Source organism: Otolemur garnettii, unplaced genomic scaffold (assembly GCF_000181295.1).
Source record: "Otolemur garnettii isolate 467f Iridium unplaced genomic scaffold, OtoGar3 scaffold00018, whole genome shotgun sequence".
NCBI lineage: Eukaryota > Metazoa > Chordata > Mammalia > Primates > Galagidae > Otolemur > Otolemur garnettii.
In genome coordinates, this window is record NW_003852413.1 from 15,788,223 (window position 1) to 15,804,868 (window position 16,646).

Sequence of the window (16,646 nt, forward strand, 5' to 3'; positions counted from 1 at the left end):
TGGAAATCTCTGGGGCTTTCAATGCTGGTAAAGTTCAATTGCTTATCTGATCTGTGGTTTGGACAGTAACAGGGAACTCCATTTCAGTTTAGGAGAGGGTTGGTTTAAGAGTCTCTATGATAGTTACGTGTGCTCCCTCCTCCAGCTAACATGCCATTAGTTGATTTTTGTGGTATTTCTTTTCTTTATCCCAAACCTAAAGTGAATCAGATTATGACTAATTTCCAAAGTTGCAATGTTTTCAGATAAGTGGAGACATTGAGATGTTGCAATACCATGATTGAGAATGACCGTGTTCTAAGGCATCAAGGCTTTTAAACTCTCACATTCTTCTGTGGATTTTGAACATGATTTGATTGGCTGGGGCTGGAAGAATCTGCAGTAAAGCCTGAAGGGAGATAAAAACTTAGTAGGTCATGGGTCATCGAGCTTCAAACCGAAAAGGCGTCATCCAACTCAGTTCCAGAGAGATTTAATGACTTGCCCAGAGCCCAACCAGAGTACTTATCTGTGGACCCCATCTCCTCATCTTTCAGCTTCTTCTATTCCCATCCCTAAATCTGTTAATATGAATCAGACTCATGAAGATACCGAGGAATTATGGTTTTAAAACAAAAAGCCCTTGGAGTTTCTAGAGGATAATTAACAAACAGGTTTTGGAGTAATATGGACACAGAGTAGGCCAAGGAGTGAGAAGGTGGCCTGAGCAGGGTAGTATGGTCCCAGGCTCTTAGGAAATTACTCTGGGGACCCTGCCATGTCAGCCCTCAGGAAATACAGCAAAGAACCGTGCCGTGTTCTTCTGGTAAACTCCTTTTAGGCAGGAGTTTAATGGTCCTGAGGGCTCCAGTGCCTTGTCTGTAACAGGACCCTTCTTTCTATATATAAGCAGGAAGAGTCCAGCCCACAGGTGGGGTTGAAATAAGTGAGTGAGCGAGTAGGAGTTGGAAATGGAAGAGGCCACCAACAGGAAGAGGTGTGAGGCAGGGCATGCCTGGAAGGGATTGGCAAATCCTTCAAGTCCTTGCCAGCCAGCTTGAGGACTGTGAGACTGTGAGTCAGTGGCTTACCTGTCCCATAAGTTTAGCACCCCCAGGATTTCCGCCCATTGTCCTGAAGAGAACCCCAGCACTGCCTGCAGGTATGGGGGAGATGGAGCCCCTGGGAGATTAACAGTGGGGGAAGGTGCAGGTTAATTCCTCAGGCCTTCTGAGGCAGCCTCCTGGTCAGGAGGCCTCGGACAGGGACACTAAGAAGGCAACAGATCTGGCTTTGAGGTTTGTCCTGAAGGCCACATTTCATCACAGAAATAATCTTAATTATCAAACTCTCCCATGAGGTTTTGGTGTGTTATGCTCATTTTCAGCTGTAAACCAGCTAAGCAACATCAGTATTAGCGTAAATTAAAACCTGGAGAATACTCACCTAGGGTGTGAACACAGGTCTGTGGCTGGTATGCCAGACACTTGGCCCCAGGGGAGCTGTGAGGTTTCCTCCTCCAGATCTGCTTTAGGACAGTATGAACAGCACGCCTTCCTGTTCTCTCTTTCGGCTGCATAGGTAACAAATACAACATACAAGATCCTGATTTTTGTGGCGCTCTGAGTGCATGCCTGGGCCTCTGCCGCCGCCCCAGCCCCACCTCGTCCCATTCCCCCCTTGGCTTTCTCAGTCCGGCCACACTGGTCTGCTGGGTCCTCAATCACAGTAAATTAGCTCCAGTCTCAGGGACTCTGCACACACTACACACTGATCCTTCTGCCCAGAAGATTTTTCTTTTTTGCAGTTTTTGGCCAGGGCTGGGTTTGAACCCACCACCTCTGGTATATGGGGCCAGCGCCCCACTCCTTGAGCCACAGGCACCACCCCTTTTCCTTCCTGCCTTTCTATTAGATCTTAACTCAAACATCACTTCTTCCCAGAGCCTAACCCAGAGTACTTATCTGTGGACCCCATCTCCTCATCTTTCAGCTTCTTCTACTCCCAGCCTTAAATCCGTTCAGGAAAACCTCCTTTGACACTGTGAACCCCTCCCCTACACCTCAGTCACAAGCCCAGGTCCTCTTCTCCTGTTATGCTGACGTGGTTGCCCATATGTCTGTCTCAGCTCTTACCACAATTTGTCATTCTGTGTTTGTGTAATTCTGTGACCCTGTGGTCCTGTATTAGACTATAAGCCCCATGAGGGCAGGCATCAGATCTCCTTTATAGTGGTTAGAACCTACCATGCGACATAATTCTTGATTAGTAATAACTGATACTTATATGGTTCCCTGGCATACTAGGTACTGTTTTAAGAACTTCACATGTATCACCTCATTTAACTTGACCTTCTTCAAAAGCATGTGCTTTCTTATTATAGGCTTTTTTTGAGACAGTCTCACTTTGTCACCCTGGGTAGAGTGCCATGGCATCGTAACTCACAGCAACCTCGAACTCTTGGACTCGAGATCCTGTAGCCTCGGTTTTTCATTTTTAGTAGACAGAGGGTTTTGCTCTTGTTTAGGCCGGCCTTGAACTCATGAGCTTAAGCGATCCACCCACTTAGCCTCCCAGAGTGCTAGGATTACAGGCATGAGCCATCGGGCCCGGCCTTTATTATAGTCTTAAAAAGCTCGTAGAATTGTTCTAGGGACACAGAGGACTTTGTGGCAAAGATTTAAGTAAAGGGCAAAATGTTCACTAGAAAAATAAAGTTATTAGCTAGATACCAGAGAGATCTGGCCCTAGCTGGCAAATTTTGAACTCTGAAATACTTGGGGTCATTAATTATATATGTTTGTTTTATTCATAATTTGTAACATTCTGGATTACCAAAAGTAATGCTAATGATGGTTGAAGTTACAAGAAATTCTTTGACCTTATGTTAAAACAGCCACTGTTCCATATCATTCAGTGCCAGTATCCAGTGTTCAAAGGAACCTAAAAACAAACACGCCCACTACTGTACCAGTTTTTAGAAAAGCCTCTCTCATCGTTGGTCGGTAGCACATTTTACAGCTAAATGTATAGGGTCAGCACAATCATAGCTTTGGTAGCTAGATATTATTAGCCAGTTCAGCTAGAAGACAACTAACAAGTAGCTGTCTAAATATTTCAATTTAGCTCTTGCTTAGGCCATTCTGAACACCTTCTTTGGGGCCAGAGGGGAAATATATTAAGGCCTTGTCTTCTGATGTCCATTCCCAGAGGTTTCCTTTAGCTAGGTTAAGCCTCCACCTCCAGCACTGATGGTCTTCCTGTCTACCAGACCTCAGTCTGCATGTAGCTGACTCCAGTTGAACTAGAGTTGCATTTTACTGGTTTATTGCATTTTGCATTTACCAGTTTACTACAAGGATATTATTATAAAGGATACAAATGAAGATATGTGTAGGGCAAGGTAGGGGGAAGGGGTGCAGAGCTTCTGTGCCTTCTTGGGGTACAGTATCCTCTGGGAACCTCCATGTGATTAGCTATCTGGAAGCTCTTCCCAACAACTTTTTAGAGTAGGTATTATTATCCCCATTTTATGGGTTAGAAACCCAAGGCACAGGCTCGGCACCTGTAGCACAGTGGTTACGGCGCCAGCCACATACAACAAAGCTGGTAGGTTCGAACTCAGCCCGGGCCAGCTAAGTGACAATGACAACTGCAACAAAAAAATAGCCAGGCATTGTGGCGGGCACCTGTAGTCCCACCTACTTGGGAGGCTGAGGCAAGAGTATTGCTTAAGCCCAGGAGTTTGAAGTTGCTGTGAGCTGTGACGCCACCGCACACTACTGAGGGCAACATAGTGACTCTGTGTCAAAAAAGAAAGAGAAAAAGAAACCCAAGACACAGAGAGGTAATGACTTCCCAAGGTGTTCTGGCTCCAGAATATGCCCTTTTAACCACCATGTTACACTGGTGGTTACACTCATCTGGTGAGTTTCCAGATGACTGAAATACAATCCCAGAACTTAAATGAAGCTTAACATTTAATAGAACTTTCTTTAGCAGTTATACTCTTCTTCTTAAACATCACAAAGCAAGATTTTAACTTTCTCTTAATTGTTTTTCAGATCGTCTCCGTCATCACCAGCTATTATATTATTGCTCTCTGCCCATGAGAGTAGGAGATGGGGAGCAATTGAGGTTCGAGGCAGAGTGGATCATCAGGTTTTTGAGTCTTGTTTACTTCCTGATGATTTCTTTGGCCTCCGCCAATTTCTTTTATTAAATGATCTTTAATATTTATGTAACTCTTATGTTTGAAGTTCTTAATATTTATTTTGATTTCTTAGTGTTTAGAGACATGTTGCTCTTCCTCAGTTTTCAAAAGAAAAAACAAATTTGAAAGCTTAGCCACCTTGTCCCACAATCCACATGCCCATGTACCCACTTGTGGGACCTGGAGAAGTTGACCTCCAGGACTGGATGATCTCCAGACCAGGCAGGAGCTTGACCAGGACAGTGACTTTAGGAAGAGAGATTACTGGGAACATGGAGCCTGTTGGCATCTGAGCGTATCCTATAAAAGCATGTCCCCTCCCCTGTTCCTGCCCTGGACAGCCATTTTCCCCTTTTCTGGAGGGGGTTCTGTTCTTTGATGTCTGGAAGGGCCTCTTTGTTGAGCCCAAAGCTTTGATATCTCCGTCATGGTAATTCTTTCCTGCTTCTGTTTCCTGCCAACCACTTGATAAGCTGGAAAAAGCAGCGTTGTTCGATCTTGACCAGTTCCTCTTGCTCTGCTCCTGTTGCTCCTCAATTTTTGAGCCACCACTCTATAGGTTTGGTCGTGCCAACGGCCTTCCAGGCAGTTTCTTATCCTTTCTTATCTCTGTCCACATGCTTGAGAGTTGCATAAAGATGGCCTCTTGGATGAGCCTAGAAAATAAAAAGCTATGCTGGAATTATGGAAATCTGATGACATGAGATTTTTTCCACATGCAAAAGTCAGTATCTGAATATGGTGTCATCCCCCGTGCATCTTATTCTCACTAGTGTAATAGTCATAGCTGCTGCATGAGGCCCTTTAGTTTATGGTTGGTCATTAAAATGGTCCTTGCTGTTCAGAGGAGTTGCCCTGTGCTGATCAGTAATGCGTGTTTCCTTGACAATGACATTAAGAACGGGGTTCATCAAAGAAATTGCCAGGAACTGGCATCATCCTCATCTTCATCGAAGGACACGTTTATAAGTCATTAATCTGGACTGTTCAGGAGATCTATTGTACAACATGGTGACTGTGATCAATAACAATGTATTATGTACTTGTTAAGAGTGGATTTTAAATGTTCTCATCACCAAAAAAAAGGTAAGAATCTGAAGGAATGGATATGTTAATGAGCTTGACTTGGCTGTTCCCCTATGTATACGTGTACATATATCAAAACATGTTGTGCACATGTGCACACATTTTATATGTCAATTTAAAAGAAAATAAAAATTAACAAAATTTTAAAAACTACACTGGAGATATATGTATCGTAGGCATTTTTTTATGATGGTTAAAGCTGTGACCTTTGACTTTTTCTGGGGTTATTCCTAACCACTTAGATCAACAGTGGGATCTCAGGAATTTTCATACATTTTTTAAAGACCCCACCCTCTGTAATTTGCAGTGCCATTTGGTATATTGGGCGTCTACAGAGAATCTACAAATTATGTTTTAGCCACATCTAAAAAATCCAACCCTCATATCAGAACAGAATGCTGGTTTGTATCTACCCCAGCAGGATTCAAAGGAGAGCCTCAGGCCTGAAGTAATTTAAGGTTCTGGCTCTTGGAGAACCGTGATTTAAAGTAGTGAAATTATAATTTGGCGTAGGGGGCAGCAGACCAGATGGGGAGGTGGAGACCTTGGTTTCAGTCCTGTGTCTCTGGTTAACTATCGGGGGAGCCTTGGGCAAGCCACTTCACCTCTTTGGGGCTTGATTGCCTTTTTCATCTCAAAAATTACATATCCTAGAAGCCACAGACAGTCCCTACTATGTGATGTGTGTCCTCACATAACTAGCCAACTGCAGAGAGGAAGGTCAGATGGTGGCCTCCGGGTCAGGAGGGAAGTGAGTGATCCTCAAACGTACTTCAAACAAGTGGGGGTCCCGGCTGGTTGAAGTCAGTCTGACTGGGCATCTCAACTAGAGGCGTATTTCACAGTGTTTAATTTATACCCTAAAGCTTGGCAACATCTGGCAAGCGTTGTGGCAATCATGTCATAAATACAGTTGTTTGTAGGTACTTTTTATTTAACTAGAGCAGTTATCTGCTTTCTGCTTAACTCCTCTCTCCTCACCCCCTTCAAGAAATCTCTAACCAAGTGTGAAGAGCAAAATTGACAGTCTCAGATTAGTTGCAGTTATCAGGACTGAAGAACTTAATATCAGATTGAGTGGATTTTTTTCCCCCTGGGGTGTTCACATGAGAGCTTCTTGATAATAGGTACTGCCCATGAGTATATGTACTCAAATGGATAAAATGCGGCCTTTCGTAAGGCTGGTAGTGCCCTTTTGAATTCATAGTTTTAAGTCTGACCTTTATTAGTTTGTTTAGACTGTTTCTCCATTAAGAAATTGAGCCTAATAAGTCTATTATTACTGGACCTAATTGATGCTATTTCCCTTTAGTGAAGACAAAATATAGTGTGGCTGCCTGTATTCTGAAGCTGAACCACTAAATGGTTGTGTAACCCTGAGTTTTAGTTTTCATATCTAAAATGTGGGATTTGGCCTAGCTCCCAAGGATCCTCAGGGACCTTAGGGATTTGCTATCACGCTGAGAACAAGGGCTTGTTTTTCTGACTGTGGAGTGGAAAATGATTTCATATAGCACCTTTCATGCCCTGATATATTTCCTCCTCTCATGGTGGCAATGAAAGTTGATGGCAGAGGGACCATGAGGACAAACAGAACTGCAATTGATTGAACTTTGACATTCAACCTGGGACTGGTTTGGGGGGAAATATATTCATTCACCTGTTGTGAAATTAGCACACCTTGGTGATCAGAAATACAGTGGCCCTTTTTCTTTTTTGAGACAGAGTATTACTTGGTTACCCTCCATAGAGTGCTGTGTTGTCATAGCTCACAGCAATCTCAAATTCTTGGGCTTGAGCGATTCTCTTGCTTCAGCTACCTGAGAAGCTGGTACTACAGGTGCCCACCACAACACCTGGCTGGTTTTTTTTTTTTTTTTTTTTTTAGAGAAGGGGTTTCTCTCTGGCTTAGGGTGGTTTCAAACTCATGAGCTCAAGCAATCTACCCATCTCAGTCTCCCAGAGTACATGAGCCACTGCGCCCAGCCCCCCCACCCCTTTTTTTAATCAGATCCTAGACTGAAGGTTTGTAACTGTCTTGGGTGGTGGTTAATTTCACCACACACCAGACTTGCCACAAATACTAGTTTAACTCTCTTAGCTGCTGAGTTTGGAAACCACACAATGCCGTTTCAGTTAGGCCTTGCCCTTTACTGCATCCCAGCTAGACACTTGACTGTCATCCAAAGTAAATGTCATGGTTACCTTTATTTACTTAATATCAGGAAATGTAACAGCCGATAGACTGGCTGGAAGGAACTGTATGGTTGATGGATTACTACTGACCTACCCGCAGGTAAACGAAGTATAACAGAATTTGAAGTGACTTAGTGGACTGAGATCCTTAAAACATAGACACAGTTAAATAAGAAAAGTCTTTTGGTATCGCCAATGTTTTAATTCTGTTGTTAATCTTTGAATAGAAGGCTAAGAATAGTAAGATTTCTGTGTCACTGTGTTTAGGTGGTTGTACAAAAATCTATATTTGCAGATAAGTACTTTGCTGTTGGGATGAGATGGGAGTCAGGGAACAGTGTTTAGTTAGAATAAAAATCTTTTTTGTATGTCTGTCAAATCAGGCTTTACTTAGGATACCTTCCAAGGTAGTCCTTTGGGGAGCTGAGTTCAGCCCACTCCCCTGATCAGTATGAGGTTTTACCCTGGAGACTTGCTTTTTTTTTTTTTAAACTTTATTCAAATTAATATGAGAGTACAATTTTTAGCTTACATTGTTCTCACTTCCAGGGTAAAGTTCCCTTTGGAGAAGAGCCCCTCACCCAGGGGGCATGTTATACACCCTCACAATGTGCACATTCAGTGAGATCCCGTCTCATGCCCTCACTCCTTCTGCCATACGTTCCCCTCCTCACCCCTCCCGCTTCCTTCTACCCCCAAATTGGCCTATATTAGTGTTTTATTGTTCTTTGAACATATAATTGTTTATATACTGATTTCATATTAGTATGGAGTACACTGGATCTTTATTTTTCCATTCTTGCCATACTTTACTAAGAAGGATGTATTTCAACTCCATCCAGGTAGAGACTTGCTTTCTTAATCTCTGTAAAAAGCTTGATGTAATGAATTGAGTCTTTGTGCTCAAGGGGCTTTGGTATATTTTTGATGTTTTTCAAAAATTACCAGGCAGCCTTCTACAATGTAATCGCGTGGCCTTAGAAAACGGTACTCTACTGGGTACTTTTATAAGGCAACTAGATCACAAATAGCCAGGCTTTGTTTGAGGTGATAGTCTGAGGTAGATAATATTGCTGCAAGTAAAATAATTATAAACAGACATGTCTTTTCTTTTTTTAAATATCTTTTAGTGCCTGTCAGAGGTCTGTGTTAACAGATTACGGTTTTGAGATATTCGTGCCTGGTGGATCGACACTACTGCACAGATTGATTTGATCCCCCTCCCTTTATTTTTTCTTTTGTCACAAGCCCCGTAGGACCCGTATTCTGTTATGGCATGTCCACAGTGTCTTACTGTTATCTCTTAAAATCAGCTAATTCTTCCTGTTGCTTTCAGCCAATTACAGGCAGCAGAATAACCCAGTCTGTTTGCCATTGCTTGTTACTAACCTCTGCCTTCTTATCCGTCAGACACCACTTCTCTCGCCACATCCACACACAAGTGCAGTCTTATCTTGCCACCCCTTTTAGGGGCTTTTAGGCTCATCTCCTGTGGAGCGTGCCCTTCCTGCCTCCCAGCATTATTGCTAAGATTAATAATTACAATGCATTTGAAATCTGCTGTTACTCATTCAGCAACATACAGCTTTAATTGTTCTCAAGATTTTGTATTTCCTAACTAGGCAGTAAAACAAAATACCTTGGAAATCATTCTTATGTAATCCTTCCCCCACTTGCATACATACCTATTTCAAGTCTTACCTGTAATACTGTAATGTATATTCATTAACCAGCCAAAATGAACCTTAAGTCAGTTTGCCTTTGCTTTACCTCTGTGGCCAACTGGACAGAGGATTTGAACCCTGGCAAGGGGCCCCTGCTCTGCAAAAGACAGCCTGGTTGATGGCGGGATGTAGCTTCCAGGAAGCAGGGTACACCCGGTATTGTATAGTGACATTCCATTGGAAACACATGCCAGTACCCTTGCTAGCATTACACAAGCATTGTATTTTTAGTTTGGAGGAATGGTTTTCTTAACTTTAAATAAATAAAACCAAGGTTAGTATTATGCAGTATAATAGGAATTCAATGAAAATAGAGGACTATTAATAAAACAAAAGCACATAAGCCAGGCGCGGTGGTTCACGCCTGTAATCCCAGCACTTGGGAGGCCGAGGCAGGTGGATTGCCTAAGCCCTTAGGTGCAAGACCAGACCAAGCAAGAGTGAGACCCCATCTCTAAAAAAGTAACCAGGCGTTGTGGTGGGGTGCCTATACTCCCAGCTTCTTGGGAGGCTAAGGCAAGAGGATCGCTTGAACCCAAGAGTTTGAGGTTGTTGTAAGCTAAGATGCCACAGCACTCTACCGCAGGTGATCAAGTGAGACTCTGTCTCAAAAAAAAAGCACATAGAAAAAAAAACCAACCTCTGAGCAAATCCTAGAAGTTGATCTGATACTCCTAAAAGAAAAATAATGTTGTTATTGGCCAGATTATTATATAAATATTGTCTGTTGAGGTGGAATTGGGAAGGGGAGAAGGTGCCTAGAAAAATTTTTTAGCTTTTTTGATTATCTTATCCTGGTAAATTAACACTATGGATTTGCCGTATAAATTTAACTTATAGAGATGCACAGTTGGGTTGGACTTGATCAGTTTACATGCCACCTGGGAAGTGTATGGCTTGCTCATCCTCAATGATGGGTTTTCTGTGTGTGTGTTCACGTGTGCTTGTGTACATATATGCCCTTAGTTTTATTTCTGCAGAGATAGCTTGCTCTAGTTTTGCAAATGGAACAGATTATAATTTTTCTCAAGTGTAGATCACTTTGGAAAACTGGCTGTGAGATGTGGGTGCACATGGCACAGTTTCTTCCCACTGACTTAGAGTGAAAACCTGTGCTATTTTTTTTTTTTTTGCAATTTTTGGCCGGGGCTGGGTTTGAACCCGCCACCTCCAGCATATGGGACTGGTGCCCTACCCTTTTGAGCCACAGGTGCCACCCCAGACTTTTCCTATTTTATTAACCTTATTTCTGAGCCTTGTTGTTAGGTAGTCATTGAACTTGGGAACCAGTTCTTGATATGTGTGGTTACAAATTATATTTGGAGAGCGCAGCATTTCTGAAACCCCTGATGAGAAGCATTCAGCTTTCATGTGTCCTGAATCTCAGGGGAGTTGCGGGGTGCCACCTTACTGTATGTATTGAGGTGGGTGTGGAGTAAGTTGAGCAGAAACAAGCCACAGCTTCCGATGTGCTGCAGAAACCAAGGCTTGGGTCTTTGCTGGGGTTCTCTAGCCACTGGTGAGCCACCTCCTGGCCTGAACAGTCCCAAATACTGGTTTAGAAATTGGTGGGGGTTTGTTAAGAGGCCATTTCATTTATTTTTGTGCTGTTTAAACATTTACATGCCCCTTGTGTCCATAATTCTCTTTATTGAAGATGTATCCTCAAGTTATTTTAGAAGGTATTTTAGAAAAGGGTTGTTTTTTTCTCGCCTGAAACGTAAGAAGTTAATTTTCATGGCAAGAGCACTAATGAGTCATTGAGTTCAGACTATCAGAGAGTAATTAAGTTGTTGGTGACTTGCATTTTAATCATCCTGCGTAAGTAGTTGGTAGTTGCTTCCAGGTCTTTGTAGGAAACACAGAATAAGTGATGCATTTTATGAATGAGGAGTCGGCAGGGCTTTGTGAAATGTCACTCTATAATCAGAGCACTGAGCATCTGGATCCAGCCCTGCCCCTACTCTGTGTTCATGAGAGGGAGACTCTTGGTCCAGTCCTGGCTGAGCAGCGCTGCAGTGAAAGATCTCCTACCCCTGAAGCCTGCCAAGTGACATTTGCTGGCTTTTCCAATTGCCTTGGCATTATAGTCTATAGGCTGGGCATTTCCAAAATGACCTTGGGTCACTAAGATCACTCAGAGAGCTTATGTGGACAGAGCCACCTGATGTCTGTGGGGACCAGTTAGTTAATGGATGTTTAGTTTTAGGCTAACCTAGACCACCTGGCACTACACTTCTCGGCCTCTGCAGTGTTACTGTTGACTAGTGCCCAGATGTCATCCTCAAAGCCAGGAGTATATATTCCACTAGTTTCAAAAATGAGTCAGATTCTAAATAGTCAACTCAAAGCAGAACTGCAGAATAGACGTTTTCTTTCCATTTTCAGGCTCCTGGGAAGTCAGTGCAGTAGCTGTAGGGCACTACTTGTAGAGAGAAGTGTGCGCTGAAGACTGGGTGGCTGGGCAGAGGCCAGGACAGAAGTCTGTTTTCAGGAAGCCGTATTTTTTTTGACGTTCAGGTACAAATAGTTCTGAGCAGTATCAGTATCCCAAATGCCATCTCGAAGCGCAGTTAATTCATGCTGGTTATAGCAACTATATTTGAAGCAGGCTTTTTCATGATTTGAAAAATGCCAGAGGGGAAAACTCAGAAAATTTGTAATATTTATTTGCCATCTGAGAGAATAATGCCGTTCAGCATAATGGCTCTGCAGGTGTTCTAACGGGCTACATGAGCCTCAAAAGAGGAGGCGGACCTGGTGGTGATAGATCATGTGACGTTACTGTAGACATCATGATTGACCGTCAGCATTCTCAGTTGCCAAATTCAGGTTCTCTCTAAAGGTTGTATTTGGGGAACTTGAGAAGTCTGTTACTTATATGGTGGGCGTTTTATTTTGAGCCACCCATCCAACCATAGACAATTGCTCTTCCTGTGGTTTCCAGGATGCTCAGCAAGTCAGGTGACGTGTGTCACCACACTAGGAGCAGGGGAGCATCAGTATGTTCTAGTAAATACTAAACTTTTAAAAGATTAATACTGTCATAACATACATTTGGGGGCATTTAGTTCATTATATTTAGTTGTACCACAGGCTTTAATAACACTGAACTTATCTATTCTTGGAGGTATATAATCTTTGGAGGAGATCTCTGTGTTTTTAAACTTTTGCCTCCTTGTTTAGTGGATATTAATAACCAAAGGTGGGTAAGTTGCCTGATGTCCTGAGATGGAAAGTGCTTCACCTGGAACTCAGGTGCTCACTGAAACACCTTGAACACATTGACTACCAGGTGAGTTGTGTTTAACTTACACTAGTTTGGATCCCAGGGCCTCGTGATGCATATATAATGCACGCAACACTTGACCTACATTGACCTAATAAAACCCCGTGGCCCCAAGGAAAAATTTTGTTTTCTAGTGTGGCAGTCAATGTGTTAAATTACACTTCTCTCTCACTATCTAAACTTGGCCATCTCCTTCCTGTTTTATGAAAAATTTCATTGCAGGTTATATCATTATATTATTGAAAATTTAGGTAATAAAGAAGAAAAAAACTATTGCTATAATGTTGCATTATTTTCATCTTTTTTCTTTCTGTATCTCTTTAAGGGGATGTATATGTGTGTGTATGTGTGTGTGTGTGTGTGTATGTGTGTGTGTGTGTATGGACTCTTTCTGTTCCAAGAGCCAAGACCCTAATCCTAAGAGGTGAAAGCAAAGGGGAATGGATTGTAAGGACTGGGCTGTCCCTGAGCCCAGAGACTGGTCCGAGGAGCAGGGGAGCCGGGCCGTGCACTCCCTGCCTTTCAGCCGTGTTTCTCCCCAGGCTTCTGTCTGGGTCCTTCTCATCCAGCTTTTTCCACATGACAGAAAACAGAGAACTTTCCCAAGTTTTTCACTTTCGCCACCCAGAGAGTTCAACTTAATTCTCTTGTGGATCTCAAGACCTCTTGCACAAGATGGTTATTCCTGTTTCATGGGTGGAGAGGGCTCTGCAGAAATTTCAACTTCCTGGCTCTCAGATATGCCTACATCACTCCCTCCCCCCCCCTTTTTTTTTTTTTGGAGACAGAGTCTCACTTTTTCACCTCAGTAGTGTGCCCTGGCATGGCAGCTCACAGCAACTTCAAACTCTTAGGCTTAAGTGATCCTTTTGCCTCAGCCTCCTGAGTAGCTGGGACTATAAGCCCCCCACCACCGCAATGCCTGGCTAGTTTTAGAGACCAGGTCTCCTTCTGGCTCAGACTGGTCTCGAACTCCTGAGCTTAGGCAACCCACCTGCCTAGGACTCACACAGTACTAGGATTACAGGTGTGAGCCACCATGTCCGCCCCCCCCTTTCTATTTAGTCATTCTCCATCTGTCCCCATCTGACACAGTCCAACCATCCCAACCAAGCTGCAAATCCATTCCCCCTCCTCAGTGGGAGATAGTCCCATCTGATTAGCTGTATAGCCTCCAGTGGCCTTGTCTTGGGGGCCACTGTTCTTTAGGCCCAGGTGCTCTGGGACATGCCTGGTCCTCTGGTTCGGATGAGAGTAGGTCCAGATGTGGCTTGTCACCATTTGGACCTTATAGGCCAAAATAATTTTAACCACTCCCTAAACAATGACGTTGGATTCTGGGTTGGTCAGGCACCACCTTGCAGGCCCCCATTTGCCCAGTCAGTTTATACTCAGAGACTAATTTCCTAGTTCTGAAGGTGGGATTAAAAGAAGACATATCTGGAATTGGAATGTTCCTAACACAAAGAAATGATAAATGCTTGAGGAAATGGATACCCCAGTTCCCCGGATTTGATTAATCTCCATTGTATGCCTGTATCACAACCTCTCATGACCCTATAAAGACATATAGCTAATATGTACCTATAGTAATTTTTTAAAAACATACTCCCTCCCCCCAAAGAAAAATCTGCCATGGTAAAAACATAAAGCATTTCTGAGGGAAAAAAAGAAGATTCCTCTTCCTCAGACTTAAGGCTTTGCACAGAGAACAGATTGAGCAGTGGCAAAAAGGCTTGAGATAGCTTCTCCCACTCCCGGGCAGAGCAGAGGGCTCCACCTTTCCCTGGCCAGGGCAGGCCAGGCACACCCAAGAGATGAGCAAGGTGCTGGCAGCTGCTTTGCCCACCAGTGGGTCTCCGCCATGGAAGAGAAATGCAGGGGCGGGGCTTTTTGTCCTGCCACCCCAGGCTGCCTTGGAGAGAGTGGGACCTTCCCTTTGAAAGGATTAACTAGGCATCCTGGCTCTGACTGAAAGTGACAGCCATCCCAGAAGTTGAGAATACGTAAGTAAGACCCTGTCCTTTCTCATGTAATGCCAAAAGCCACCCATACTCCTTTATTTTAAAAATAGCATTTGTGCTGGTTGGCTCCTGTGGCTCAGTGGGTAGACCACCAGCCCCTTATACCAAGGGTGGCAGGTTCAAGCCCAGCCCAGGCCAAACTGCAACAAAAAAATAGCTGGGCATTGTGGCGGGCACCTATAGTCCCAGGTACTCGGGAGGCTGAGGCAAGAGAATCACCGAAACCCAGGAGTTGGAGATTGCTGTGAGCTGTGTGATGCCACAGCACTCTACCGAGGACAATAAAGTGCCTCTAAAATATATATATATATATATGTGTGTGTGTGTGTGTGTGTGTGTGTGTGTATGTATAGCATTTGTGCCTAAATTCAAACCGTTGCAGTATAAGCAAGTTGCATTTGCCTGTTTTTAATTGAAGACCCTTGGGAACCAGCTCATTTGCAAAATAGAATAGTGATAAAAGAAGAGAATATCTCATTACAAGAGTGATATAGCTGAATGGACTTACGCCTCAAAAAGGGAAACCTTACCAGCTGTCATAATCCACTTGCACATGTGTGTGCGTGCACACACTCACACCTGCCATGGAAACCATGTGGATGAGGGCTCAGGAGCAAAGCCAGATAACAGGCAGAAAAATCTGTCCTGTATAATTATAACACAGTGTACACCAAATTTTGCATTCTCTATTTTTCAATTGATAATGTAGGTAAACATTTCTCCAGGTTGTAGATTTTTTCAAGTGTTATTTTAATGATTATATAATATTCCATTGAGCATCTATGTCTTAACTGATGTATCCATTTAGATATTACTAGAAATTTGGTTCTTTCTAGTATTTTTTGTGTTTGCAAATGAGATGTAACGAGTATCATTATGTACAGAGCTTTTTCCAGATCTGGAATTATTTCTTTAGGGTATAGACGTGGAATTACAGAATCAAAAACTATGAGCACATTGATGCTTTCCGGAAAGATTATACTAACTTATAATTGTCAATGCTACTAGCAATGGATGAGAAAGTTAATCCTATAGCCTTTGGCTATTTTCTTTAAAATGTTTTCCTTTTTTAAATTCATTGAGTAAAAAGGTACATTTGAGTTTAAATTGTATTTTTATTCTAAGTGGGCAAAAGTTTGGGGTTTTATTTTTTTTTCATTTTCTTTGATAACTTGTCTTTATTAGAATCTTATGACTGTCTCTAAACTCTCTATTGAAAGTTCTTTTTCCCATTTTGCTTTAAAATGTCCCCGTAAGTATTTGCTTTTTTTGAAACAAGCTGGAATACAGTGGCACGATGATCGCTCATGGCAGCCTGGAATTTCTAGGCTCTTCCTCCTGCCTCAGCCTCCCCAAGTAGCTAGCAGAGCAGGTGTGTTGCCACTGTGCCTAGTTAATTTTTTTTTTACTTTTTTGTAGAGATGGGGTCTCACTATGTTGCCCAGGCTGGTCTTGAACTCCTGGCCTCAAGTGATCCTCCTGCCTCAGCTTCCCAAAATGCTGGGAAGGCATGAACCACTGTACCTGGCCTTTTTTCTTTTAAAAATTGTGTGAGTGCATGTGTGTGTTGGCATTTTTCTTATCATAAAGTCTGAGACGACCTGGTTTTAGAGAGCGAAATACACCTGAAAGAAGGCAGGCGGAGAGCTGAGTGTACTTTCCCCCTCTGTTTCGGCGGAGGTTGCCTGTGGATTATTTCAGAATTCCTGTCCTTGTCGTATTAGGGCACGAGCCTGTCTGTCTGCAGGTAGAATTGCTGATTAGAGTAAGGTGACCTGGGCTCTAGTTCTGACTCAGCTGTTGCCTAGACACATGTCCTCGATGGGAAGTTAGGTTTTCCAAATCAGTTTCTTCATCTGTGAGATGGAGGATTTTAGACCATGGCCTTGGGGGTGGGCCCGTGATTATGCGTGCCCAACGTGAAGTAATCATATTGATGGAAAGATTCTTGTTGCAGATTTTTGGAAGTACCAGCACAGTGACGCTTCCTGAGACCCTGTTGTTTGTGTCAACCTTGGATGGAAGTTTGCATGCTGTCAGCAAAAGGACGGGCTCAATCAAATGGACTTTAAAAGAAGGTAATTTGGGCTCAGCGTCTGTGGCTCAAGTGGCTAAGGCGCCAGCCACATACACCT

General features: G+C 43.1%; 1 protein-coding gene across 3 annotated transcripts in view; it reads left to right on the forward strand.

Annotated features, from left to right (window-relative positions):
- Nucleotides 1-3,773: 3,773 nt before the first annotated feature.
- ERN1 (endoplasmic reticulum to nucleus signaling 1) overlaps nt 3,774-16,646 on the forward strand; it is a 74,886-nt gene continuing 62,013 nt past the window's right edge. The window contains exons 1-2 of one of the 3 annotated variants that reach the window (XM_023511017.1): nt 3,774-5,278; nt 16,469-16,589. Coding sequence is in view for 1 of the 3 variants with exons in the window: in XM_023511016.1 (XP_023366784.1) it covers nt 16,418-16,589 (172 nt within the window). In the remaining 2 variants the exon portion in view is untranslated. Of the gene's footprint in view, nt 5,279-16,267; nt 16,590-16,646 lie in introns of those variants that run through there. The other 2 variants (XM_023511016.1, XM_023511018.1) reach the window with 2 other exon arrangements.